The 26,353-nt window shown below is 40.8% G+C and overlaps 1 protein-coding gene across 3 annotated transcripts; it reads left to right on the top strand.

The window, feature by feature from the left end:
* Window positions 1-253: 253 nt before the first annotated feature.
* Window positions 254-26,065, top strand: LOC139801194 (tropomodulin-3-like). Of its 3 annotated transcripts, none has more exons than XR_011728094.1 (11): window positions 254-379; window positions 6,164-6,350; window positions 7,712-7,868; window positions 15,691-15,813; window positions 16,431-16,520; window positions 17,063-17,193; window positions 18,781-18,888; window positions 20,332-20,475; window positions 20,826-20,970; window positions 21,913-22,051; window positions 23,031-26,065. XR_011728094.1 is itself a non-coding variant. In XM_071755188.1 (10 exons), exons 2-10 carry the CDS (start codon window positions 6,225-6,227, stop codon window positions 23,060-23,062), a joined length of 1,056 nt encoding a protein of 351 aa, XP_071611289.1. In that variant the 5' UTR covers window positions 254-379; window positions 6,164-6,224; the 3' UTR covers window positions 23,063-26,065. The 3 variants fall into 3 exon arrangements, 1 of the variants encoding a protein (XP_071611289.1); XR_011728095.1 differs by lacking the exon at window positions 254-379 and adding an exon at window positions 591-668; XM_071755188.1 differs by lacking the exon at window positions 21,913-22,051.
* The last annotated feature ends 288 nt before the right edge of the window (window positions 26,066-26,353 follow it).

Below are 26,353 nucleotides of genomic sequence, written 5' to 3'. Positions count from 1 at the left end.
CTGTGTCCCAATCCCTCCCGGTGCTGTGTCCCGACCCCTCCCGGTGCTGTGTCCCGATCCCTCCCGGTGCTGTGTCCCGACCCCTCCCGGTGCTGTGTCCCGATCCCTCCCAGTGCTGTGTCCCGATCCCTCCCGGTGCTGTGTCCCGACCCCTCCCGGTGCTGTGTCCCCACCCCGCCCGGTGCTGTGTCCCCACCCCTCCCGGTGCTGTGTCCCCACCCCCCCGCTGCTCCGCTCTGTCCCCACCGCGCAGGGCACAGGCGCGGCCTGGGGCTCTCCGCAGCCGAACTACATCTCCCGTCATGCTCGGGGCGGCGCAGGCGCGGTCGGGGTTGCTGGTCGCGGCGAAGGGAGCTGCTGGGTCGCTGCCACCGCCCGGGTGAGTGGGGAGCGGCTGCCGCGGGAGGGGGCCGGGGGCTGGGGCCGGAGGGTGCCCGGAGGGTGCCCGCGGGCGCTCGGGAAGTGCCGAGCGATCCTTGCGGGGGTCCCGGGGAGGGTGTTGGGGGTAGGCGCGTAGCCCTCCGCCCGCTGCCACAGCCCGGCGGGAGCCCGGCCGGAGGGGCCGCGGCGGCGGCGGGAGGAGGAAGAGGCTGTGTGGGCGCCGCGGACCCCAGCGGCTCAGCGGGGAGGGGTGCCTGGAACCTCGGCTCGGTTTCCGGAGCAGGAAGGTCAGAGTTTTGTTAACGTGGAGCTGAAGGGCGCAGGGTGGGGTCTCGGCGGTGGGGAGTCCCTGCCCCCCGCTCCAGGAGGGGTTTGGGGGCTGAAGGGCCGAGAGGAGCGGGGGGTTCGGTGCGAGCGCTCGGGCAGTGGGTTTGGGCTCGGATTGTAGCCAGCATCCAGCTTCCGTGTGAAATCTGAAAAGTGTAACTTTGCCTGGCGATCAGGTTAGCGTTAACTCTTCCAGCTTGCTGGTATGTGTTTTCCACACCTTTTAAAGATGCAGTTAATGGCACTTAATTACGGAAGAACGCTTTTCCGGTGCACCCGTGGAGGGTTTGTGCGCTGACACCGGTGCTCCCGGGGAGGCTGCAGCGGGCCCGCTGTGCCCGCACGGCTCCGGGTGTCCCCTCTGCCCCCGGGACCCCCTGAAAGCTGTCTGCCTGGTTCTTTGCGTGTAGGTGCAAGCGGTGTTGAAAGTAAATGGTGATTTAGAGAGGCTGCTGTATGCTTTCAGTTTGCTGTAATATATTGAATGTACCCTCAAGAGTTGCTTTGTGCTGTGTCAGGTGTACAGAGTTTGAAAGAGAGTCTGTTGTGTGGGAGAACCTGAGATTGGGCAGTACTTGGGAGTTTCCTGTAAGTAACTTGGGAATGTAGTCAGTTTCTTCGTCTACCCTGCTGTGGCCTTGTAAGTTTCACTCCTTTTTTTGTAATGGGTACAAGTATCTTAGTGTTTCTGAGATGGCTCCGGTAGCTTGTATCTGAGGTTTCTTTTTGACTGAATCGCCTGTAGGCAGTTTCTCCAGGAATGTCTGCTAGCCATATATCCCTACTGAAGTAAGTCCAGGTGTTGTCTGATAAAAAAATTGCACCAAAACCATGCGTTTTGCTGGCCTGTGGGTAACAGCGGCTCTGCCCTGTGTGCTGGGAGAGGAAGGGACAGCTGGGGTGGTGATCCCTGCACAGGAACTTCTCAGAGTGACCACTGCCTGTGCTCACGGGGATTTTTAGCTTGTCCCAGCCTAGTCTTGGTGATCATAACACCCACCCTGCAGGCAGTTTGCTGAGCACACCTGGAAGTGTGGAGAGAGAGAGATGTGCTGGAATGCCTCCTCCTGTGCTGGGTGCAGGCTCCATCACCTCTGCTGCCAGGTGGGCACCTCCATACAGCTCTGTGGTGTGGCCAGATGGTTCTCAGTAACAGGCACACAGCAGTGAGTGTTTATGAGGCAGTGCCAATTTGGCAGCTTAGCCATCACTCAGAGCACCCTTCCTGCCAGGGAGCTGTGTCCTAGTTCTGTGTTGTTGTGTGCAGGACGTATAAAAGAGCAAAGTGGGCTTTGTCTGGTTTCACTTTCCCTCTGATACAGAGGAGGAGCTGGAAATAAAGGTGTTTTCAAATTTCCTTCACCGTGAAAGAATCTTTATGCTCCATGTAGTTACTCTGTAGTACTTGTCTGTTCCTCTTTACTCCTCGGGTCACTGCATGGCCAACAAGAAGTTGTGGAAGCTCAGCTTGCCATGTATAAATAAACTTAGTGAATTGTGTCTTTGAACATTCTTTGAACGGAATGAAGCCTTGAGCTTGCTTTTGTAGGAAAGTAGCCCACAGTGGCTATTCCATACTGCCCAGAAAACAATTTACCCTGATAAAAACCGTAGGCAAAGATGAGCTGCCACCTGCTGGTTTTGTAAGTTTTGGGCTGGGGGTTTTTGTCTGCTGGTTTCCTGGGAAGAAGAATATGGTTGTGTACCCTATTCCAGGCTGGAAGTTTGGAAGGCTCAGGTGGATTTTTGAGAGATTTCCACTAAGCAAAGGACCACTGGGTACTTCAGCAGAGTTATGGTAAGGCATTACAAAAACATCCAAAGGAACCTGCTGGGATTGTGGTATACTTTATATTTACTCATTTTTCTCCTAGCTTTATTTACCAAAGATAGCTCTCTTTAAGTGCAGCACATTCTTTGTGAACAGTTCTGTGTAATCTCACACGCTGGAAAATAAAATTGTTGCCATCAGAGGGGTTCCCTGGGGAACTGCTCAGATTTGGCTCCTCCAGGCAGCTGGGATGGTCTGGGGCCCTGGCTGGTGCAGGAATGCTGACAGCCCTGCTCGGGACCCCCCTGCTCCAGACCCCCCTGCTCTGGGTCGGGTTCACCCAGAGGCTGGGTGGAAGGAGGCTCCGAAGGAACAAATGAGATTAAAGTGAACTCTGCAAAAGTGCTGGCCAAAACCGGCTTGGTTTGTTTTTCATGATGTCACTTCTATTTTAAAACCCAAGTTACAGAAACCATTTACAGTGGACTTTTATTTTCCTGTGGGTAAGATATTTCTAAAGAGTTACTCCTCTCAGGGTCCCAAGAAATTGTGTTCTTAAGTATAACACAAATTCCTGGGGGGTATGTTTTTGAAAGAAAGTGGGAAGCTAGCTATTTTTGGAATCTTTTGTTTTTTAAAAAGTACACTTCCAGAGAGGAGGAAATGGTTACTTTAATTTGTAGATAAGAGGTACATGGAAATGGTTTGCCAGTCCTGGATGAGACAGGAACTCTGTTTGACAGACTCCTGGGTGAGCCAGGAAATTATAGAATGATCTCAGGTAATGTTACTGCTGTCTTTTAATTTCTTTAGCTGATCATTGGTTTCTCTCAGGTGAAGGAATAATGGGAAGATTTTTGTTTCTCTGGTTTCCAGCAGAATATCTTCATTGCTGATTTTTCAACTTCTGCTTAACGGAATAGAAATTTTATTGGAAGTGATGACTTTGTTTCCATTTCCCTAACTGTTTCTCATGTGACTATGAACTTGGTAGAGTGAAAAACTTATATAGGAAACAAACTTTTTTTCCAATATATAATGTTTTCATTGTAAGGCTAGGAAGGATTCTTAGAAGTAGCTCTGCTCATCAAAAAAGTGCCAAGTATTTGTGAAGCCAAAATTGATGGTTACAGTTTTGCCTGTGATTTTGCAGGGAAATATGCCACAAATATTCAGTCTAAATAACTGCTGCTTCTAAAAACTTGTAATTTGTTATGCATGTCTTCTTTTTCTTCTCTATGCTGCACTCCTACAGTGAGTGATGGAAAGCAAGCAGAGTACCAAAGGTGTAATGGGAGGTGAAGGGGCTTGTTTGATCAGTTTGCCTCTGTGCCCTTTGTAGGCAAAGAGAATTCCTGACACCATTTTAAAGCCTGGTTTAACATGTTCTGTACATGTGTCATATATGCTGTGGTTTCTTTTGTAGGGAATGTTTCTGAAAGTCATGACCAAGCAGTCTGTGTAGTACAGACGTGCTAATCAGTGCTACCATGACAACTTCTCAAAGATGCTAAGTATGCTTTCATATTTAAAATGACTTTTGATAAGCATTAGGAAATAAGTCCAAACCTCTTTACATTTAAATTGCCAGCCATACATGACTATTGTTGAAGTGAAGACTCAGCTACAGAAATAGTGGGATTTTTTACTCAGCTGTTTTATTTTTCACTTGTTTTTTGTGTGTGAACCTGGTAGCTCAGGGTTAGAAATGGCTACTTTGATCATATTATACAAACAATGAGACTAAGGGTTATGACCTGACCATTAATGTATTACAAAGGATGAGTAGTTTTCCAATATAAAGCATACCACTGCAATAAATAAAAGGTAATTAATTCTGTGACAGCATTTTGCCACAACTCATAGAGAGGAAAACTTGCCTAAGTGAAGGTAATGGATGGTTATGCAGTGCTCCTCTCAGTCAGAGTAAGAGGAGCATTGTTCTGCAATATGCTAACTATTCTGCTCCTTATAATTACCTATTAAAACTACACCTTTTAATGTTTGAATACAAATGGGCATGCAGAAATGTGGTAAATAGCAGCGTGTTGGTGTAGGGCTCAGTGCAGAGTGGTCACAAACAATGCTGTGTGTTTGGCTGCAGGAAATGTTTTCCTCCTGTGATAGCTGTGATGGCTGAAGCTGTAAGGAAGGGCAAAACATTAAGGCTCTAGGAATGAGGAGTTTCATCTGATTTGAGGAGTTCAATCATCTGATTGTCCTTCAGCTGTTATGTACCTGGAGAAACAAATAGCAGGGACTATGAGAGCTGCAGGAGGTGGCACCACAGACACTCCTTTAGTTTTGGGACAAGGCTTTCAGAACATACGTGTAGTACCCTCTGGCTTTCCTGCAGCTCTCTGGCCTCTTGCAAAAAGGTTCAGGCTCTTCAGGCAACATGATTGGAAGTCAGGCATTGTTCATTTGATGTAATTTACCACAAAATTGAGAATTTCCCTTGTTTTTTGTTGTTTGAGAGAGCTTTACCTGAGCTGGTAGTTCAGCTTTGGAATTGTGTCCTATTGGTATGAACTGTGACTGACAAGACAGCTCTAATGCTTGTAGTGGTAATACTTTTTAAAAGCAGACATCCTGAAAATAGCTGTAAATATATCAGTCGTTCAGGTGTAGATTGGGTGGATTCCTCATTCAGTTGGTAGGAACTGAAAATTTACCATTCTTGCAATGACAGTTGTTAAAAACAGGTTTTACTTTACAGGTAAACTTGACAGAATGGTGTGGGTAGCTTCAACCTGAAGCTAGAATTTGGCTGAACAAAAGGATAGTCCCAGAACATTTAACAGAAAAATGAGCAAAACTAACTTGTCTGCTTCCACAGTTGTGATTAACTTTGGTTTTTTCCAAGCTAACTGCTCAAAAGTGGTGACTGTTAGGAAAAAAAAAAAAAAAAAAAAAGATTCCCTGTGCTTTCCTTGTCCATGAGAAGTACTGCATAGGCTGTACATCTTTTGAAGGATCCCAATTTGCCTGAAGTATAATAATTATTGAGCAGTTTTGGAATCTGTTCTATATTTATAGTATTTTTTAGAAGTAGGATTGACTGGAGTGGTGCTACTTTAAGTGCTGTATTCCCTGAGCTTTTCATCAAGGTATTTTAATTTTCCTTGCACAGAGCAGAATGTTACTTCAATGGCAGTGCTATAATTAACTCAGAGGCAAACTTCCTTTGTTCCCTCTGTAGTTAATACACAGGGATATGAGTCAGTAACAACCAATCAGTGGGGTGTAGTGACGTTCTACTTCAAACAGCAGCAACAAAAATCCCTGAACTCTTCATCTGTCTGCAGGACCTGTACAACTGATGGAGTTCAGCTGGGCTCATAAATACTGGGGAGAGCTGGTATCTCCTCCCTTCTACCCCACAGAATGCTCTGTTCTTGTCTGGAAAACTGGGTGCTGGCTTTATCTGAAAATATATGCAGCTTAGTGACTGATGGCAAGGGGAATGGCAAGAGGGGTTCTTGTCAGGGAAGGAGCAAGGTGTAGGCAGCTTCTCTCTGTTGTAGGATAGCAGATAGATATGAATGTTGCTGGGTGAAAATATTTCCCTTTCAGAGATGTGTTTGGAGGCTGAAGATGTTTTGTAGTTGGGTTATTTCCCTTAACTGTGGTTATTTCCTTTTAAAAAATTTTTTTTTAATTTTTTTTTTTTTTTTTTTAAAGATCTGCTGAAGAATAAGGCTTTGGATTTGCAGTGCTGGAGCAACTTGATACTGCCCAAGTCATGACACTCCCGTTTCGAAAGGACTTGGACAAGTACAAAGATCTTGATGAGGATGAAATTCTTGGCAAACTTTCAGAAGAAGAACTGAAACAACTGGAAACAGTTTTGGATGATATTGACCCTGAGGTAGGTATTAGTCAAGAGAAGTTTTATCTTTTTTCCCTTGTTCAGAAACTAGGCTGAAATAAATAGAAGCTTTTTTTTTTTTAGTTGTACTTTCGGACAGAGTTTTGTCCTAGTCTGTTATTGATCTTGCATACAGATAAATATGTGTATATAGTGTTTCAACTGCTTGTTTCCTGTTTGCAACATGAATGCAACTGCAGTGGAGGAAAATGGAAGCAAGGGCTTGTCAGGAGAAGCTTTCTGGGATTTATTTATTAAAAAAAAAAATTGCTCTTTGTCATGTTCTGGAAAAGAAAGTTTATTAGAAGGGCTTGTTTAACTTTTCCTGTTTCCAGTGCTGTCTGGTAAACAGCCCTTTTGCATCCATTTTTATTTTCCTGTTTCTATTGTTTCTATTGTTGGAGTGTGGTGGAGAGGGAGGGTGCTAACCTCTCCTAAAGATACCTGTATTTGTTCCAGTACTGGTTCTGGCATCCCAAAGAGGAGCTAAATAATTACTCATTATTGTGTCAACCTGGGGTATTTAAGAAGGAAAGTTTTAGCTTTCTGTCATAAGAAGTTGAGTCGATGTCTTCTACTGATACTGCAGCTAATTTCAAAGTCAAACACTCTGTTCTTGCTTTAATAGGACCAGGATTAAACTTAATCTTGATGTTCAGGGATCTCTTAAGAATATTATGGTCACCTTTTATGTTGCACTGCAAGGTAGTCTTGATATTTAATTGGCTTTGGCTTTATGGACATTATAATGGAGGAGAACTGGCTAAAGTGGTTGTCTTTTATGTCAGTCTGAATTTCTATATGCAATACCTCTAATATCCTCAATATTTTTCTGTTGTGTGTTTTGGTTTTTTTTTTTTTCTTTAACTGGAATATATTTATGATGGCAAAAAGCACCCCACCTTGTGTCAGGTAAGAAGTAGAAATATTCTGTTTTAAGTGTCAGACAGAAGGCAGCTGTCTGAAAGACTTAGAAGCACATGGGTGTAAGTAATGGAGGAAGCTGTCTCTTGCTGCAAGTCTAAACTGTAAATAGCTGAGTTTTATTTACTACTACTCATTTAAACAGTGTTCATTCTAGAAAAGAGCAGCAAAGTAACCAGCAGGCCTGGTGCTGGTGAGTACTTAAAGAATTGCTTCAGTCCTGTTGGGAGCGCAGCGTGCTCCCTATTTAGTGGTAGCCTTGGTGTGTAATTAATAGATTACCTTGTGCCCCAAGAGAAGGACGTTGGCAAGGAATCCAAGATTGCCTAAAAAGGGTGATGTCTCAGCTTTGAGCCTTCGGCAGAGGGAGAAGGAGGAGGGAAATGAAACCAAGCAGGTGCTCACTCAGCCTCCCCCTTTGCTCCGTTTTGTTGCAGAACGCGCTGCTGCCCGCAGGCTTCCGGCAGAAGGACCAGACTGCCAAGAAGGCCTCAGGGCCCTTCGACAGGGAACGGCTCCTGGCCTATTTGGAGAAGCAGGCTCTTGAGCACAAAGACAGAGAAGACTACGTGCCTTTTACAAGAGAAAAGAAAGGTAAGAGCCACCCTTCCCAGTGGAGGTGGTTATCAAACGAGTGGATTCGCCAGGACGCCCGCGAGCCGAAGTTTATTGGAGCAGCTCTGGTGCTTTGGAGCTCAGAGCATTCCCAAACCAGTGCTGCTGGGCTTCCCCTTCAAGCATTTTGTGGGGCTGGGGCTGGTTGTGCTGTTTGCATGTAGCACAGGAAGGAAGTAGGACTCAAAGGTTTTAAGAGTAAGTCGGTTTCAAAGGTTTCAAATGAAGAGCAGGCCCTGGTTTGTGTCAATAATAACAAATGTTGTCCTTGTGCCTCTGGCTTATGCCCTGTGGGGCTGGCTGCACACTGCAGTTTGTAGTACTGTGTTGAATGTAAAAAATAGCAGTGGGATGATGTCATGCTAGATGCTTAATCATGTTCAAAGGTGCTGTAGGCCGATGAGGCAATGCAAGTTGTGTATGCAGTCATGTTTTCTTTCTAGTATCCTTATTAAGAAGTTTAATAAGATGGCATAGTTATTATTAACCAAATACATAGTTAAAATCACAAAAAGCTTTAAAATCTGTCAGTGTTTTGTGGTCTGAAAACCATGGATGCATTGACCCAGTGAGTGGGCATGTTATTAAAGCTTGGGCTTTTAAATCTTTGTTCTGTGTCTAGTCTTCTGGGTGAGTTGATGGGAAGCATTTTCTTTTCAGGAGAAAATTAAAAAAGAACGTGCACCTTAAATATTATAAGAATGGATTTATTTATCTTTTTCTCACAAGATGGGAGATTCCAAATTTGTTGTGCCTTTCTAAGCACCAGTAGTGCTTAGTATTGGGACAGAATCTGTCCCAGTAGAATAGGACAGAAACTCCCAGTCTTGCTGCTACAGGTACCTGACTGCTACAACCTACATTCAGTACTTTGTGATATCCTTAACTTGGATGCTCTTAGAGATCCAGTCAGCAAACTCTCATTCTCCTGTCAGCTAAGGAGAGTCCCAGTGATCATCTCTCAACAGAAGTGGTGTTAAAATACACAAAGAAGGCAAAACTAAGGAAGCAGTACCTGATATACTCTGTAGCACATTATGAGGTCACAATCTCACTGTTGCTCCAAGGAAAAGAGAGAGACACTCCATGGTCAAGTAACAGCTCCCTGCTACAGGCAGAGAAAATGCAAATACCCCCAACAAAATTTTCACTGAACATAACCACAATTACATATACAAACTCAACAGATGAGGGCTCAAGTCTGAAATGAGCAATGGTTCACAGCAGAGAATTAAGCAGACTTAAAGGGTTTCAAACCCTTAGGAAGGGAGCCCTCATGGTTCCTCTGCTGCTGGCAAGTACCTGTCAGTCCCACATTTGACTCTGTAGTGTGATGCTGCTTCCTCCTCTGTTGTGCTTCTGGGGTGACTTATTTGCTCGTGTATGTTGGAGGCAGCCTGATGGTTTGACATGAATGAGTTCAAGCCTATTTAGACCACAGAGCAATTCTGGGGACTCCCTTGCAGGCTGTCTGGGTTGTACACTGCTCCTTCAGGGGCTGAGGCTGGGCCGTGGGTTCTTGCTTCCTTTAGTGCTTGCTTCTCTACTGAGGACTGATGCTTAATTCAGGTAGGTGGCTCTTTAAATTCAGCTTATGTATACAGGCACAGGGCAAAGCTGTTTGTTTGGGTAGATAAAATCTGTGAGAATCATGTAGAAAAACAAGGAGCCAGCTTTAATGCAGATCTTAGTCAGGAAAGATCAAATGTCATTTCCTTTATGTAATGAAGTATTACTAAATGGCAGTCTGTCTGGGTGTTGCAATGTGTCATACCAGTTTAGTTAGTAAAATTTCCTGTACCTCTAAGGAAAAAAAAGTTGCTATTTGATAACTTTTTTACCATTTGTTTCAGTACCACAGAAGAGGAAATGGTACTAGAAATGAAATGTAGCTTATTTGCATTAAAATTCACAATTGGAAATGAATGTTCAGTATGGAAATTCATGCTCTGTTAAATGAGCAAGAAGAGGAACAGAAGGCTAAGCTCACATTGTAGGTGTTGAGGGATTTATTTCCCTCATTTTCCCTTTCATTTCCCCTCATGAGAATGTTACAGTTCAGCTTTGACTTGTTACAGTTCGTAGCTGTTTTGCACGACAATGGCAAAGCTATGTAACTCAATCTTCTCAATTTAGAAATTATTATCTAGATGTAAAACTTGGACAGAGTGTGGAGCAGAACTTAATATTTGTGTAGGATGACTTTTATCTAGAGAAAGCTCTTATCCTAATGTGCTTTCTTATAGTATTAAAAAAAAAAGAAAGCAACCAAACATCTAAACTGGTGTGTAATTTTAATTTGGCTAAATAAATGGAGAAACACCAAAAAATTGTGGGATAGGAGTAGGTGAAAATCTTGCTTGATTATCCTATGAATTCAAAAGAAAACTGACAATTGTAACTTTCTGATCTAGAAGTTTTGGGGGGAGAGAGAAAGATTGGAGTTGCAGCTGTTTTCTTGGTACCATTTTTGTGGGTAAAGTTTTTGAGAAAATATTTGTGTGTGCCTGTCTGGTCTAATTGCTCCAACTTAGTCTGATTATTCATTTCATGGGGTAAGAAGGGGAAAAAAATCCATCTTTCCTTTTCCTATTTGAGTAGAACTGATATCCAGAGATTGGTGATTTGAACTGCAGGCTTATCAAAGAAGCTTACACTGGGTTAATTTTACACATCCTGGCTTGCTACTTACTCTGGTGACCTTGTTTCCCTACCACAGTGTAAAGGAAAATCCCCTCTTCTAGTTCTCTTAAGTACTTTATTTTGGTGCAACGTCATCAAAACAGTGCTGCATCTTTTTCACTGAGAGATGACATGATATCCCCAAATCTTTGAAAATTTTTTTTGCTGTGTGCTCTGGTGTGGAAGGTCTGAAATAATGTCAAATGTTGAGATGTAGTGCTAAAGAAACGTGAAGATTATCAATTCCTAAGTTATATTCTGTTGCACTTTCCTGTGCCTGATTTTATTTCTAAAAGCATCCTTAAAAACATACTTTGTTTTTAAACATGACTTAATGACTCAAGTTGCATTCTGTTCCAATTAAGTACTGACCCATACAGTAAAGCATTGTTCAGTAGATTCAGGAGAGCAATGTGGTGATGGTTTCAACAAATCTGGCTTTGTCTCAGCCTGTGTACATGAGCATGACATAAAGATTTTACAAGGCATGCTGCAAGGAGGAGGATCTCTCTTCTAAGCAGGGCTTCAGTCCTGGTCTCTTGGCCTGGAGTGTGTTCTGTGCATCTGACCAAGGCAAACCCCTCACTCCTCTTGGAACAGTGAAAGATGAGAATTATTGCATCTGAGGAAAAACATACTGAACATTATTTCTAACATTTGTGCTGTAGAGTGCAAGCATTAGCAAATGAATATGTAAATTAAGCTTTGCATTTCCAGCCTTTATGCTCTCCTAATCACGGGTTTCTCTTCTCTGCTCTGCCTCTGTGTTTCTTATGGGGTATGCTTTTTCTGTGCAGATTTGCATTTCATGTAACATCTACTTTAATGTTGTTGGTTGGGTTGGGTTGGGTTGGGTTTTTTGCTGCTCTCTCACCCAGAAAATGTTGTTAGGCTGAAACTGTAGTCACCTGGTTAGAGCTCTTTTGGTGCTGTCCTGCTCAGCTACTGCTCTAGGTCCCCATTTGCTTTTGTTGCAGCAGGATTTGGGATGCTGTGTTCTTTGTTTGGCTTTCAAACACTGGTCTTTAAGTGGGTTACAGGTTCTAAAATGAAGCTAATATTCTGCAGGAGCTTTGGAGAAACAGCTTGTCAAATTGACATTCTCCATATAAGACCACTGGAACAAAATAACATTTGATGCTCCAGCCTTAATATAGAACAGTTTCCTAACTTGCTGCTATGTCCTCTGCAGTTGGATAACAAATAACAGCACTGGTTCTACAGCAGGACTCCAAGGAAGTCACTTTTAAGTTGAATTTAAAAAAAAAGTATTAATTTGTGCTTACAAGTGAATTGATGAACCTGTCACGTGGTAAGAATTGGTGAATGATGAATTATGTATTATGTCCATTTCTGGATTGATGAAACACAAGGTGTAAGGAATGTATCAGATGTTGCCCACCCTTCTTCATAAAGCCACTGCTGAGATGAGCTTGTGTTCAGCTGTCTGCAGGTGACTAAGTTTCTGCCAGCAGTACTGCAAAGTGGATTTTGGACTTCTGATTTGCACATTATGGCCACTTGCTGCCTGCTGGCATGGGGAACAATACCAGTAATATGCAGGGCATGGCAGCCCTGAGCAGCCCTGATACCTGCATGAATTTCAGTACTACTTTAGATGCCATGAGTCTGTGTATGAAATGTTTTGGGCACTTGAGCAGACACCATCTAGGATTTTCTGCCTTTTGAGTGAGACTCTGGTGTGGAAGTTGGAATGGCAAGTCTGCTCTGTAGCAAAAAGCCTGTGAGTTAATCCTGACGTGGGCACAGAAGGACTGGCTGTGTGCTGGTTACACAAATGATGTGAAACCTCTCTGAGATTTGCCTCTGTGCTGTACTGCTTCATCTGGGCAGTGCTCTTGCTGGCTGAAAAGGAGGATGTCATGTTCCTTCATGTGATCTCATCTTGGCTATTTGGAAACATTCCACTTTAGGGCTGAGAAAGCTATTCATTTCCTGGGCTGCACAGATGTGTAGTTTTTATTTATTTATTTATTCGTGTATTTATTTATTTATAAATACTCACATTAGTAAGGGGGAAAGGGATTAGTAAGGAAGAAACTGTCTTGGCAGCAGTTATATCACTGAGTTAGATCATTGTCCACAGAGACACAGGGGTCTTGCCCTTCATAGAATCACAGAATGGGCTGGGTTGGAAGGGACCTCAGAGCTCATCAGGTCCAACCCTTGCTCCACTCCCCCCGTGGTTCCCAGCCCATGGCACTGAGTGCCACATCCAGGCTCTTTTGAAATATCTCCAGGGATGGAGAATCCACCCCTTCCCTGGGCAGCCCATTCCAATGCCTGATCACCCTCTCCAGAAAGAAATTCTTTCTCATGTCCAACCTAAACCTCCCCTGGCACAACTTGAGACCTCTTGTGCCCTCTTGTCTTGCTGAGAGTTGCCTGGGAAAAGAGCCCAACCCCCCCTGGCTCCAACCTCCTTTCAGGGAGTTGGAGAGAGTGATGAGGTCTCCCCTGAGCCTCCTCTTCTCCTTCTTGTAGTAAGTTTCTTACTAGAAGTTGGGAGTGGGGAAGGAGGATCTGCTTTCCTATGTGCATTGGAAACCTCAGAACTCGGGGCTAGAACAAGGTGAAACCATTGAATGAGAGATGATATACACAAGGCTGTGACCTGTTTTGTAACAAAAACTGCTACTGACCCAATCCATGTGACTGAGTTGACTGCAATGAGCATTTATGGAGGGGAGCAGCTTTTAACATTTTTACTTCTATAAAAACTTCTATAGAAATACTTCTCACTCTCTTTAGGTTATCTCTAGAGTCAAGGCATATATGGATAAATTAAGTCTTACTCTCAGGAAGCAAATGTTTAGAACCAGAAGTTCCTAGCCTATGGGTTTAAGAATTATCAGGAAAAGTAAATTTTCTTTGTAATCAGACAGGAGGCTGATTACACTGAAACACATTTTTACAAAGTTACTTTTCATTGAGATCAGTTTCCTCCTCCTGCTGGCTGCCTGCTGCACTGATGCAAATCACACTTCCCTTCTCTCCTTCCTTGTTCTCGGAAATCCAGTTTTTACCAGGCTGTATTACTGAGGGGAAAATGCAAACACAGTTAATGAAGGGCTTTAGACCATATGTCTGCTATTCAGGGTGTTTTGTGGATTCAAGAAAACCTGGTCAAATATTCTCGTCTCTCTCCTAAAAATTACAATCTAAGTTGAAATTTCTTATCTCCCCAGTAGGTGATGCTGGTGAAAAAAATGGAGGTAGAAACGTATCAAAATAATCTTAAACATTTGCTACCTAAGCCTTCCATTTATGAAGGTTTTCTTTCAATCCTGAATCAATCCAGAAACAGTTTCTTTAGCACTGTCCATCAGACCTGAGATATGGGTGGTAATGGATGTCAGCTGCTTTCAGGTACTGTTTGTAGTCAGTACAGTTATGTAAGGAGATTTATTTTCTGCTTCTAAATATGGGTAATGACCATTTGTACAGCTTTCCAAAGAGGTGGCAACCCAGGAACAAAAATACTGTGTTGCTGGCAACAGATCTTGGTCATCAGACTATGTTGTCAGAGAAAAACCTGATACATTTCTTTGTCATCTGTGCTAGTGATAATGCATTAAGTTATTTTTAAAAGAAAGTGAACCACAAACTATTGTAATTTAGGATGGGAATCTGGAGAGAGAGAGAGAGAGAGAGAGAGAGAGAGAGAGAGAGAGAGAGAGAGAAGTTGTATGGCTTTTTTTATGCCTGTGTCTACTGTGAGGCACAGGAGCTGGCTTCAGGTATTGCTTCTCACAAGTGGTGAAACAAAAGTCCTGCTTTGGTGGAATCTCCCAGAAATAAAACTGAAGCATCCTTATAAAGTTTTTTGTCTCTGGGAGGTATTAAAAAATGCTGAACTTAGTCTCAGTTCAAACATGTAACAGGATACTCTTGCATGCAGTATGAGGAAAAAAACCCTTAAGCTCCTGGCCTCTGCCCAGCTGCTCATTGTGGTGCATGATGGGTTTGGGGTGAGCTGGTATGATTCATGTGTGGAAATGTTTTTTAGCTATGAATATGGAAGAGGGTGGTTTCCTGAATTAGCACTGGAACATCATAGGAAAGTTATCAACCCTACCCCAGGAAATAGCTGCAGGAAGCTGGAGTCCCTTTCCCACTGCTCTGGCTGTTGTTAGCTCAGGCAGCTTGGAAATTCTGAAAACCTTTGAATAGCTGCTAAGCTTAGACTCACAGTTTTCTAGTTGTAAATTACTTCTATCATATTCTTTAGTTTTGTTCTCTCATACAGTACCAGAGCTTTTATTTCCCACACTAATTTGTCCTGAGTCTGAGCACCCTTCCCTCTCCTGGATTCTTGCCCAGTGGTAGACTTTGTTCTGAGAGACCAATTCTAAATCATTCAAATCCGAACTTTTTTCAGAATAACTGTTCAAATAGTTTTCTCATATCCTGATTTCTTATCCTAACTTTTTAGCTAAAGATACATGCAGGAATTATGCTAACTGCACAGACCTCTGTTTATAACTTTTGTCTCCTAACTTTTCCCATTACCTTCCTGTAGTGACTGAGAAGTTGGTACAGAATGTGACGTTACTGCTGCTCTTTTTCCCATTGAACCATCTGTGACCTTCACAGGCATCATTTCAGAAAAGTGTTATTGACAGAGAAATCCATTGATTTGCTTTGTGCTGTTCACAAACCATGGTTTGCTCAAGAAGCTTAGGTGCCTCCATTTTACTTCAAAATAGAGTTAACATCTGAAAGCAGAATTATTATACATGCTGTAAAACTACAGTGTGTACACATGTCCACAAGTTCAGCTGATAATTTGACAACACTTGATTTCTCTGACACATCCAGTTTACAGTTCTTCCTGGGTCCCTTTCTCTCTTGAGAGGATACTCTAGTGTTTCTAAATCTTCTTTATGAGTTCTTTTTCCAGGCTTTTAAAAATGTATAGTGGAGGGTTATATTTTACTTTCTAATCCTTATGAGATGCAAGTAAGATTGGAGCCCTGGTTTGTTGCTCTTCTCAGGATTTACTAAACATAACGTATATTCCTTAGATACAGCAATTTAAAAATACATAGCTATGTAGTACAAAGTAACATCAAACTTTTAATTTTCTTTATTCCAGGAAAAATATATATCCCCAAGCAAAAGCCTGTCCAGTCATACACAGAGGAAAAATTCACTCTTGATCCAGAACTGGAGGAAGCTTTGACCAGTGCCACAGACACAGAATTGGGTGACCTTGCAGGTTAGTTTTTTTGAGTTATGAGTGGGCTGGTGTGTATTTTAGACAAGGAGCATGTATATAAATGTGGTGGTGTATTTGCTACCTGAAATGGGACTACAGGAAGCTGTAGTTGTGACAAACTAGATCAGGTTTTGTGCCAGTTTGCTTGTAGCATATGAACTGCATTGGTTTGTGATAATTTGTAGGAAGGCAGGTTATTGTTGGCTGCCAAAGTTATCTGATTTTCAAGCTTAAAACCTTTAAAGTGATTCCTCAGACTGGATGGTTTTTGTTGTGTACACAACTGCTTTTGTCTTGCATATAAGAACATGTTACTATGTGCCTCTATTCCTAAAGCTTCAGTGAAGAATTCTGTGACTGAACTGCACTTCTGCATTTGATGCTTGAACCTGGTCAAGTCAAATCTTTCGAAGATGTGAAAGCCAACTAAAAAATCTATAATTACTTACAATTCTTTCTACTTTTATTTAAATTGTTAAGAAATTGAATGGTGTATCATACTGCTAACTGAGTGCTTTATAAATGTCAGCTATTATTTGAAGGAACTCTGCATCTGAACTGAATTAGTCAGGAACAGTAAAATTGTTTTTCTGCTTTTTCTTTTCTGCCTTTCTTAGCTATACTGGGAATGTCCAACTTGATAACAAACAGTCAGTTCTGTGATGTAGTAGGAAGCAGCAATGGGATTGACAAAGACAGCTTCTCAAGTAAGTGTGTACATAAGTGCTAGATAAATCAGTTCTTTGTGCTGCATACAGTTGCTATAGCATTAACTATTGTCTGTTCCACTAGCATTCTTTCTAAACTGTTCAGTCTTGCCCTGGAAATGTGCATGTCTGCAACAGTGCTAATTGAGTTCTGGCAAAAGTGGAATTAAAGTATGCCTACACCAAAATCTATTCTGCACTTAAGTTACTTCTGGGAATAAAACTGGGCATAAACATCTATTTGTGGGATTTGGTTTCATGGGTTAGGTTTATGTTTGTGTTTGTAATTAAACTTATGTATTCTCTGAAAAAAGCTGGTGTGAAAGAAAAGCAGAAAGGCTGTGAAGACCTTTGGAAAACAATTGAACTTTATGGCTATTTGATCCATATGGTCAGGAGAGGCTGGGATGATTTTTGGGGTAGGGGAGAGCTATATAGACTGGTGAAGTCTTTAAATACAGCGAATGCTTTGTGTGCTTATCTTTTATTTACAGTCAATGTGTGTGATCTGTTTGATTACAATTAAATTCCTTACTTTTCAGATATAGTAAAAGGTGAAAAAATGTTGCCTGTTTTTGACGAGCCGCCAAATCCCACGAATGTGGAGGAGACTCTGCAAAGGATTAAAGATAATGATTCTCGTCTTGTTGAAGTCAATCTAAATAACATTAAGGTAATTATGTGAAGGCTGCAGTAAATATGCTGCTTTTTCTCAGTAGATGACATTTTTAAGCTGCAGAACTCTGTAAGAGAGCATGATAGGCTTATTTTAAGTACAGCAGTCTTTCTGCTAAGTGCTACAGTGTGTGTAATCTCAGGAACCTGGAGCTAAACCCACAAGCTTGGGTTCTTTTGCCAAATGTGTATTTAAAAAGTCTTAGATTTTCTTACTGCCAGTCCAAATTTCTGTTTCTGCCAAGTTGGCTACAATTCCAGCAGGTCACTATCATGGAGTTAACCACTACTTTGAATCCTTTGTCCTCGATGAATTAACGAGTTCTCAGTTACTGCTGTTGCAAACAAGGTGGTTTTTGTACCTGGCATCCTTCTGATTCTTGTACAAAAGAGCTGTCCCCAGTGAGGGCAGCTTCTGTTCCTTGTTCCTAAGTGTAACAGCTGGGTTTTTAAACATGGCTAAAACTTCTGTGTGGTTGCATGAAAGAAAAGAGAACAATAGCACTCCTGATTTACAGTGCAGACAGCAGTGACAGGCTGCTAGCTGCAGCCTTGCAGTGTTGCCCTCACTAAGGAAAATAAAATACATGGTTTAAGGGAATTGTACAATAAATACTGGGGAAAATAAATGCCAGAAAAGGCAACAGAACTATATTTCTTATGTAAAAGATGATTAAGGGAGTGGAACAACTCCCTTATGAGGGAAGGCTGAGGAAGCTGGGTTTCTTTAGCTTGGAAAAGAGGAGACTGAGGGGTGACCTCATTAATGTTTACAAATATGTGAAGGGTGAGTGGTGGAGCCAGGCTCTTCTCAGGGTTGACCAAGGATAGGGCAAGGGGTAATGAATGCAAGTTGGAGCCTGGGAGGTACCATCTGAAAAAGAAAAAGCTTTTTCACTGTGAGGGTCACAAAACACTGGAACAGGCTGCCCAGTGAGGTGGTGGAGTCTCCTTCTCTGGAGGTGCTCAAAACTTGCCTGGATGAATTCCTCTGTGACCCCCACTAGCAGGTCCTGCTATGGACTCCATGAGCTCTTGAGGTCCCTTCCAGCCCCTAGCACTGATCTGTGAAGTAATAAAGTAAGAAATCAGCTACTCTAATAATCTAGAATTATTCCTTTTTAAGCTTGGTTGCTACTACATTGTAAAAATTATGAAACTGTTAAGTTGGCAGTTTCTGAAATTATTTGTAGAACATTGAAATGCTAGTGGTTTCTCCAGTGTAAATCTCTAAATCTTTTTATATTTGTGACAGATTAATTTGATGTTGATAGCAGAATGTTCAGTCCATGTGCATTTTGCTCAGTAGCAGTTCTGAGTCAGATAATTCTTTTATAGCACTTCTATTGTGGCAATGACATCAGTGTAGTAGAGATGAGTGCTTTACAGAATTGGTGACATTGGTGACATTGGTGACTGCATCCTCCAAACACATGTAGGCTCTTACCAGGAGGCTGCTGGGGACCAGTGAGAGGTGATGCTATAATCCCTTTTGCTGTAAAGTCTCTCAGATAAAGGAATAAGTTGAGGAGGAGGGGATAAACTTGTGTATCTAATGAGAGTGAAATGCTGTTTTTAATTCAAGAACATACCAATTCCAACACTGAAAGAATTTGCAAAAGCCTTGGAAACCAACACACATGTGAAGAATTTTAGCCTTGCAGCCACCCGAAGCAATGATCCTGTTGCTGTTGTAAGTACCCTTGCCAACATGCTTAAGTGGGGTGTAAGAGAAGTCAGGATGGAAAGAAAATGGCAAAGGATTGAATTGAATCCTGTTTTGATATTTAGGAGATGAAAACTATTAAATTCTGTAGCACTGGAAAGTGTGTTTTCTATAACAGGCCTTTGTTGTATGAAAGTTGGCTAACGATTACTGGTTGAGTAATATGCAGCAATGCAGCAGATTTTTTCCAGTCTTTTCCCCCTGATTTTTCCTTTTGCTAACCTTTTTCCTGCTTTTTTTCGTTTTCCAATTGCTTGGTTCACAGTGTTCATTCCATGAGCCAAAAGCATATTCAAAATTAACTTTAAAAGAAGCATATTTGAGGACTAAAAAAGCTCAGTCGTTCAACTAACCAGGGTTTTAGTTGGAGGAAGCTGTAGAATTACTGTTTCTCTGATCACTGGCTTAAAGCATTGGCATATAAAGCATAATATTAGTATCTAGTTGGACACAGTTGAAATTTAGGTATCTGTCATTGATCCTGATTTTCCTGTGTTGAAAGCACAGGAAGCACCTTATTTGTTTGCAAGTAAAGAGGTAAGAAAACGGCACCAACTTTTGACAGGAAAATCCTTTCATTTGTTTTAATTTCAGATTAGAAAGAAAAGTAGTTTGAAAAATTCCATGAAATGAACAACTGAACATTTGTAAGCTTTGTTCTGGGTCAGTTAAAAAGTTCCTTTTCAGTAGCACTGAAAAGTTTCTAACAGAAAGCTAAAAATGGTTGTTTTCTTGGGTATGGTTTTGTTGTTTGGGGGGGGGGGGTGTTGTTTGTTTTTTGTTTGGTTTTCATTTGCCTTGTGACTAAAAAAAAATTTAGAGATTATTTTTATGACAGAAAATCTCAGCAGGTACCTATTCTGGTTTTCCTATTTCCTCAGAAATAAGACCAAGCATATGCTATTTCTATAAGAATGCTCTTAGCTACATGCTGGTAGTGTGCTCAGAGCTTTGAATTTTACCTCTTATTAAATCTGTAGCCACAAGCATTTTAAAAGTCAGATCTTCTGTTTACAAATTAACCATATCTAATTCTCCTTTCACTTGACTAATGCCCTTTCTTTGGCCTTTACTTAGCAGCTTGCATTACTCATTGTACACTGTGAAGGCTTACAAGATGGAATTGGTCCAATATGTTAATTTCAGACAATTTATATTCTGTGTAGCTTTTTAGTTTGTAACAAGAGAAAGGCAGGCCTTTTTTTTGGCTAAACACAATTAAAAAGGGGAATGTAGATAATGGCTGCTTGAGGACTCATTTCAGCCTCAAATAATAAGTGAAACGTGCAAAGTTACTCCATGTGTTTGTGAACTGTTGCTCCTATTGAACAAGTCAGTGGGAATGGTCATCACTGTGTCCTGTGATGTAGCAAAATTCAGAAGTTTAATGATGCTTTCTTGCATTCAAAGGCTCTTGCAGATATGCTGAGAGTAAACACAAAGTTAAAAAGCTTAAACATAGAATCAAACTTCATCACTGGAGTTGGAATTTTGGCACTGGTTGATGCACTGAAAGACAATGAAACGCTGACAGAGATCAAAATTGATAATCAGGTGAGTGAGATGGTGGTAATGTCATAATTAGAATCAGTCTTTCCTAGTTGACTGGATGGTTTTAGGAGGCAGCTTGTGGTAAAATTCCCAAAATATTTGCCTATTAAATATCTTAATCTCATCAGTGACTGTTCTTACGATTCTCAGAAGTATCCAGTTGAAGTTGATTCCTGGTCTCTTCTGTGCTTGCTTGTGCTTTGAAGTGCACAAATGTATTTTATTACCTTCTGCCTTTTAGTGTAATTAAAAAGATCAAAGTGTTTATTGTCTGATAGAATGAAAGTGTTCTGAACTCTTAGGGTGAGTACACATAAGCTCTGTTGTCTTAGTTTACCTTTTTATTTCAACAGAGGCAGCAGCTGGGCACACTTGCAGAAGTAGAAATTGCCAAGATGCTTGAAGAAAACACCAAGATCCTCAAGTTTGGATACCACTTCACACAACAGGGACCTCGAGCCAGGGCAGCTGCAGCTATCACAAAAAATAATGATTTGGGTAAGAGCTGTCAGTAAGAGAGTGACAGTTAAATGACTGCATGTGTGGCACAGCTGTTACAGATGTCTGTGTTTTCTGCTCTTCTGTTGACATAACTAGAATATCAAAATATGGGTAGATCAGTTTCAGATTTCTCCTGTGCTTTATTCCAACTCTTCTGCTGCTGCTTGATATTCTCCTTTGATTTTGCTGCATGGTGTTCAGGTGTACGAGTTGAGGAGTTTTAGCATAGTCTGGAACAAGAACACTGGAATTCCATGTGTTGTGGAAAATGGGGGTGGGGAAAGAATGGTTTTGCTTGTTCAGCTTTATTCAGTTAAGATTCATTGTTTCTTTAAAAGCAGTACTTGAAATTAATAGTGCAGGATGCCCTCTCCAGTGCCAGTGACACTCAGTTTCACTTAGATTGCTGGAGCAAAGAGGTGGAATGTGCAGAGGCTGGGACTGGGTTATCTGGGTATAATAATGTCAAATACTTGAAGCTTTGAACTACAAGATAACATGGTGCATCTGTTTAAATAGAATTTAATTTTAAAACTCCATTTAATGAAATTTTTGGCTTTAGATGCCTTGTGGTGAGGTTTACACATCTCATCAGCATGAAGATGGGTCAAGCAGTTTAGTAGCAGTAGTAGTTGAGTACCTGAGAGAGAACTACATAGGAAGCTGGAATTTGATTTAAAGATCTGCTTCCCCTCTGAGTAAATTTTAAAGTGGAGAAGAAGCTCTGAAAGAGGTGGGGGGAGGAGTAACAGAGCATAGAAGACACTCAGACACTGCCCAGCTGTTTCTCAAAATAGATTCTAAACCACTAATTACTATTTTTTTCATCATAACACTCCAGGTGTGCCTGCTTTCTTTTAAGGTTTCTAATTTTAGTATTTGGCTGTTGGAAATCTATGTTTCTACTGATATCTTGCCTTTTTTTCTTTGCTTTCTTAGTCTGGAGTATGCGAGTTAAAGTTTCTGCAAATACCTTTCCATCTCTTCAGCCCTGAAGCCACAGAGGCAGTTCCTCTGAATACCCACTTGGGTACTGAGCACTGAAAACAGATGATCACAGGCTCTTCTTTCTGTCTTTGTATGTTTCCTCCCAACAAATACTCTACATCTGCTTTCTCCTTTATGCTACTTCCCTTTTCTTTGTCTGCAACTGAGGACAATGTTCTTGTGTTGCCCAGAATGCAGGTGTGGGTAACTCCTGTCACTGGTAACAATCCTTTGGATTCAAATGGAGATAAATCTGTGAGTTACTTTCCAAGTGAGCAGCAAAGAGTAAAATTCTAGTGTGATTTTACTGTGATTTTATTCTGATTGTTTCTTTCGACCATATTTAAAGTTTTTCTTGAGAAAGGAAGAGGGAAGGGAAACAAAACTATCTTCTCTCTGTTAGCTGTAAAGGTAAAGATAACTCAAACTGTAAAACAAAATGGAGATGCCCCATGTAGTATTTAAAAACCCATCCTTGTTTATTATGTCTGCACAGAAGAGGAAAACAAACTGGTGGAGAAAAAGCAATATCAATTAAAAATAACAGAAATTTTGAACAAAACTCCAGGCACTCAGTCAGTCTTGCCTATTCTTAAGTCTAGAATGCATTTGAGCTTTTAGTAGTTTTACTCAAACTTTTTTTGCTCTTGCATTTTCTGACAACTGAATATTTTTTGGTTAATAAATGGAATGCTTCAGGCTATTAAATGTGATGTCATTTTTTGAAAAGTGTATAAATCATACTAGATATGCTGTGAAACACTTGGACTGTTTATTTGGAAGTGATGTAAACTTAAATCCCTGCCACAAGAAAACTGAAAAAAAAAAAAAAAAAAAGAGTCCTGGCTAAATCTTCTTATGAAAACATAAAATGATTAATGTTTCCCAGAAGCAATGCTTCCTGCTAAAGCTTAAGCTTAAAATGACAAGTAATACTAGATATTAGTGACCTTAAGATGTACTACAAGAAACTTTATGGCAAAGTAACCATTGCTGTTGTAGCAAAAAAAAAAAAAAAAAGTAGTTACAATGATAAAAGGGTAAAACTTGTTTTGTTCTTCTCATTTCAGTTCGCAAGAGAAGGGTTGAAGGAGACAACTAGAAGATCTTGGTGTCAAAATTTTATGGAGCTTTCAAGGATTGTCAGGGCATGCTCATCACCATGGGCTTTGGCAATCTTGGACTACATTTACCTGGGTTCGAAGGGAAAAGACTGGAAACCCCATTCCTTTAAAAGTAAAACCATGTTAATGGTCTCTTGGTATGCATCACTTTTCAGATTGAAACACAGTAACTGCCCCCATAGTTTTTGATTGGTTTTTTTTTAAGAACTTTTTTGTATTTCAACACTTGGACTGTGCTTTCTACTTAAAATGTAATTACAAATCAGTGGTATGATTGCCTGTAGTCAAAGAATGGGACTTTCAAGATCATTGGGCTGGTAATGACCCAATTGCAATGTTTGTTAGAAAACCTGGGGGTGCTTATTTGTGTGGAGGGGTGTGTATATTCATGTAAACAATGCCTTAGTGATAAGGGGTTCTTCACACAACACTTGGACCCATTGTGTAGAGCTGTTCAGCCTCATTCATATGCACTGAAATCTTTCACAGCTGTCTTACTTGTATTTCTACTTTTTAAAAAATTTTATTAGTTCTGTGGTTAAGTTTAAAGACATCCCTTTAAGCCAAACAAAAATAAATTGGCTGAGGATTTCTCCCAAGAGATTTGAGGGACCTATGAAAAAAAATAGAAGCCATGCAAAACCAAAACAAAACAATGAGGACTCTTGCTTAATGATATTTTTTCTCTTACACCTAAATCCCTGAGGTCTTTTTCAAAAGGTTGCTTAACTGTATCTTGCTCTTCAACTGGATATGTTTTTAGACTGATTACATGTGTTCATCAACATTATTTAGTTTATAATCTTTGTTTAAAAATCCTTATTTACATTCGTAAGTATCAATTTCTTTTGAAGTAGTGGACATGCATTTGTTAAATTCTGCATTTTTCCCTACAGGAAAAGCATCCTGTACTGTAAAACCACTGTCCTAAGTTGCTGGCAAATGGATAAATCCCTTTTTTCAGGCTGTTGCATCTAGCAATTAATACTTGATATAAACCTATCATTTTTTTAATCAAGCAATGAAGTAACAGTTTTAAGAAAGGATTTTTCTAGTCTAGGTATATCTTGGTGTTAAAACAGTACATAAAGCATGCAGAAATTAACCAAAATGCAGTGTCAAATCAGTATGGCATAGTAATAAAGTATTTAAAATTCTGTATCTAAGCAAATCAATAAGGCAACAAAAATCACTTCAACTTCTGTACATAATCATAGTAAACTACTCTGGAATAATATGAAAATCTGGGGGCTTTTTGGTGTGGGTGTGTTTGGGTGGCACTGTCCCAGTTTGGTCGATGCCATGAGATTGGAAACTCACAAAAATGTTCTAAAGAGCTGCTGGGCTGTATTTATAACAGCAGGGAATTCAACTGACAGCTGTTTTGGTTGAAGGGTATGGAGAATAGTATGGAGTATAGAGTATTTCTATATTTTGTATAGAAAATGGATTGGACTGAGATTTTTGCATCAGGTTGTATATACTGTAAAAATTTCACAGAGCAGCTCCCTGATGCTGTGCCCATGCTGTAATTTGCTGCAGGTCTTCTTTTGGATCTTCAAAACCAGACTTTATGCCCTAGTTTTACTGCAACCAAACAAAGAATTTTAAACTACAGTGCCTTCCGTGAGGATGTATATAGCTGGTTTATACTTATGGAAGAATATTTTTTTGCTTTCAAAATCAACCTTTTATTACAATAACTCATAAATGTGTGCTCTGAAAAGCAAGTCAGAATTAATTCTGTTAAAACCAAAGACTACACATACTATAACTTTGATACAACTAGAAGTGATCTGACTAGTAAAAAATCTTGTAAATTTTCAAGAACCTTTTAAATTTTGAAATTTAAGTTCTTGCATGGTATGCATTAAGTCACAAATTAAGTGTCTTTTTACAGGCAGTACTGTACAAATGTAGCCAAAGCATGTAATGTGCTGAGTTGCCTAAAGCTATATTTACTTTTTATTTGCTAGGCACAGTAACTTTTTTTTTTTTTTGTCAAAAACCAGGCCGTAATGTCTTCCTTCATTTGTTGAAGGGCTGCATGTTCATGGAATCTGTTCATGTGATTTTATGATTAATTATTTTACCTTTATCTGACAAGATTAGGCAGTTATCTTCTTGAAGATGAAGGTGAAAAATGAAATGCTCAATTACAAAAATGATAGCCCAAAGCCCTTCCTTTATTAAACCAAGTTTAGCTGCTTAATGATTTATATTCCAACCAAAGGCAGGGGCTTTTAACCTGCAACTCTCAGGTGTCCTGTCATAGATGATAGCAGTGGATGTCAGTAACAATTTGCTTGTTGGCACTTTGAGGACAGGTGTCTGACAGGCTGGGCATTGGAAAATTTTATTTTATTTTTTTTAATCAGAATGGTTTTGGTCTCCAAATTGTTGCAAGGCTTTTGGCACAGTGCATGGAACACTTACAACAGTCACTTTTGTGCCTGCAGTGTGTATCCTTTTGGGAATAAATTAAGGAATTCAGTCTGTAGCCAGGCATCACAAACAAGTGAATGCTGATGTCATGCTGTCAAGTGTAGTGAGATGATCACTATCAAGTATAGTTTGATGATTTTTTTTTTTTTAGTGCAAAAGGGGTATTAATTTCATAACCAGCTCCCATAAATACCATTAAAAGGTCTTCTTTCCAAAGGAGGTGATGCTTTTTATTTGTTGACTTGTCAGGCTTAATGCAGAAAGCCAATGACCACATAAATTCATTCTGTTGGTTCCAAGCTTAAAGCATGGAAACACAGCCTATATTCCAAAGCAATTATCTTTATCCTGTTGTATTTTAAAGAGAGCACCTCATTCTCTCTACACCTCGGGTAATACTGTTTGTAAGCTACAAACGAGTAAGTGTTCAATTTAAATTTCCATTGAGGAAACATGAATTGAATGTTCAAGCATATCAGCACTGTATGCTGTCCGATTGTAAACCAGTAAAAGTTTTGGATGATTACTGTCCTGTATTCCTGGTGTGGTTTGGGGGCTGGGTCGGTGCTTTTGAACAGTCTGCTGACTTGCTTCAAGTTGACCTGGGTGTAAAAATACTGCTTTTTCTCCTCCAGTCAGAAAGCGAGGGACCAGATGGCACTTCTGGAAGCAAAGGGGCCCTGCTGCCTCCCTCCCCTCCCCTCCCCGCAGCAGAGCCCGGGAAGGCAGTGACAGCAGTGACCCCTCTCTTGGGGACAGCAGTGACCCCTCTCTTGGGGACAGCAGTGTCCCCTCTCTTGGGGACACCCCTGCAAGGAGGGCTG

Source organism: Heliangelus exortis, chromosome 11, assembly GCF_036169615.1.
Source record: "Heliangelus exortis chromosome 11, bHelExo1.hap1, whole genome shotgun sequence".
NCBI classification, from domain to species: domain Eukaryota; kingdom Metazoa; phylum Chordata; class Aves; order Apodiformes; family Trochilidae; genus Heliangelus; species Heliangelus exortis.
This window is presented reverse-complemented; position numbering and strand designations above follow the sequence as displayed.

Coding starts and splice junctions, on each gene's coding strand:
- LOC139801194 (XM_071755188.1), top strand. CDS start 6,225: ATGACACTCCCGTTTCGAAAGGACTTGGACAAGTACAAAGATCTTGAT. Junction 6,351..7,711: donor TGGATGATATTGACCCTGAG/GTAGGTATTAGT, acceptor GTTTTGTTGCAG/AACGCGCTGCTGCCCGCAGG. Junction 16,521..17,062: donor TGACAAAGACAGCTTCTCAA/GTAAGTGTGTAC, acceptor CTTACTTTTCAG/ATATAGTAAAAGGTGAAAAA.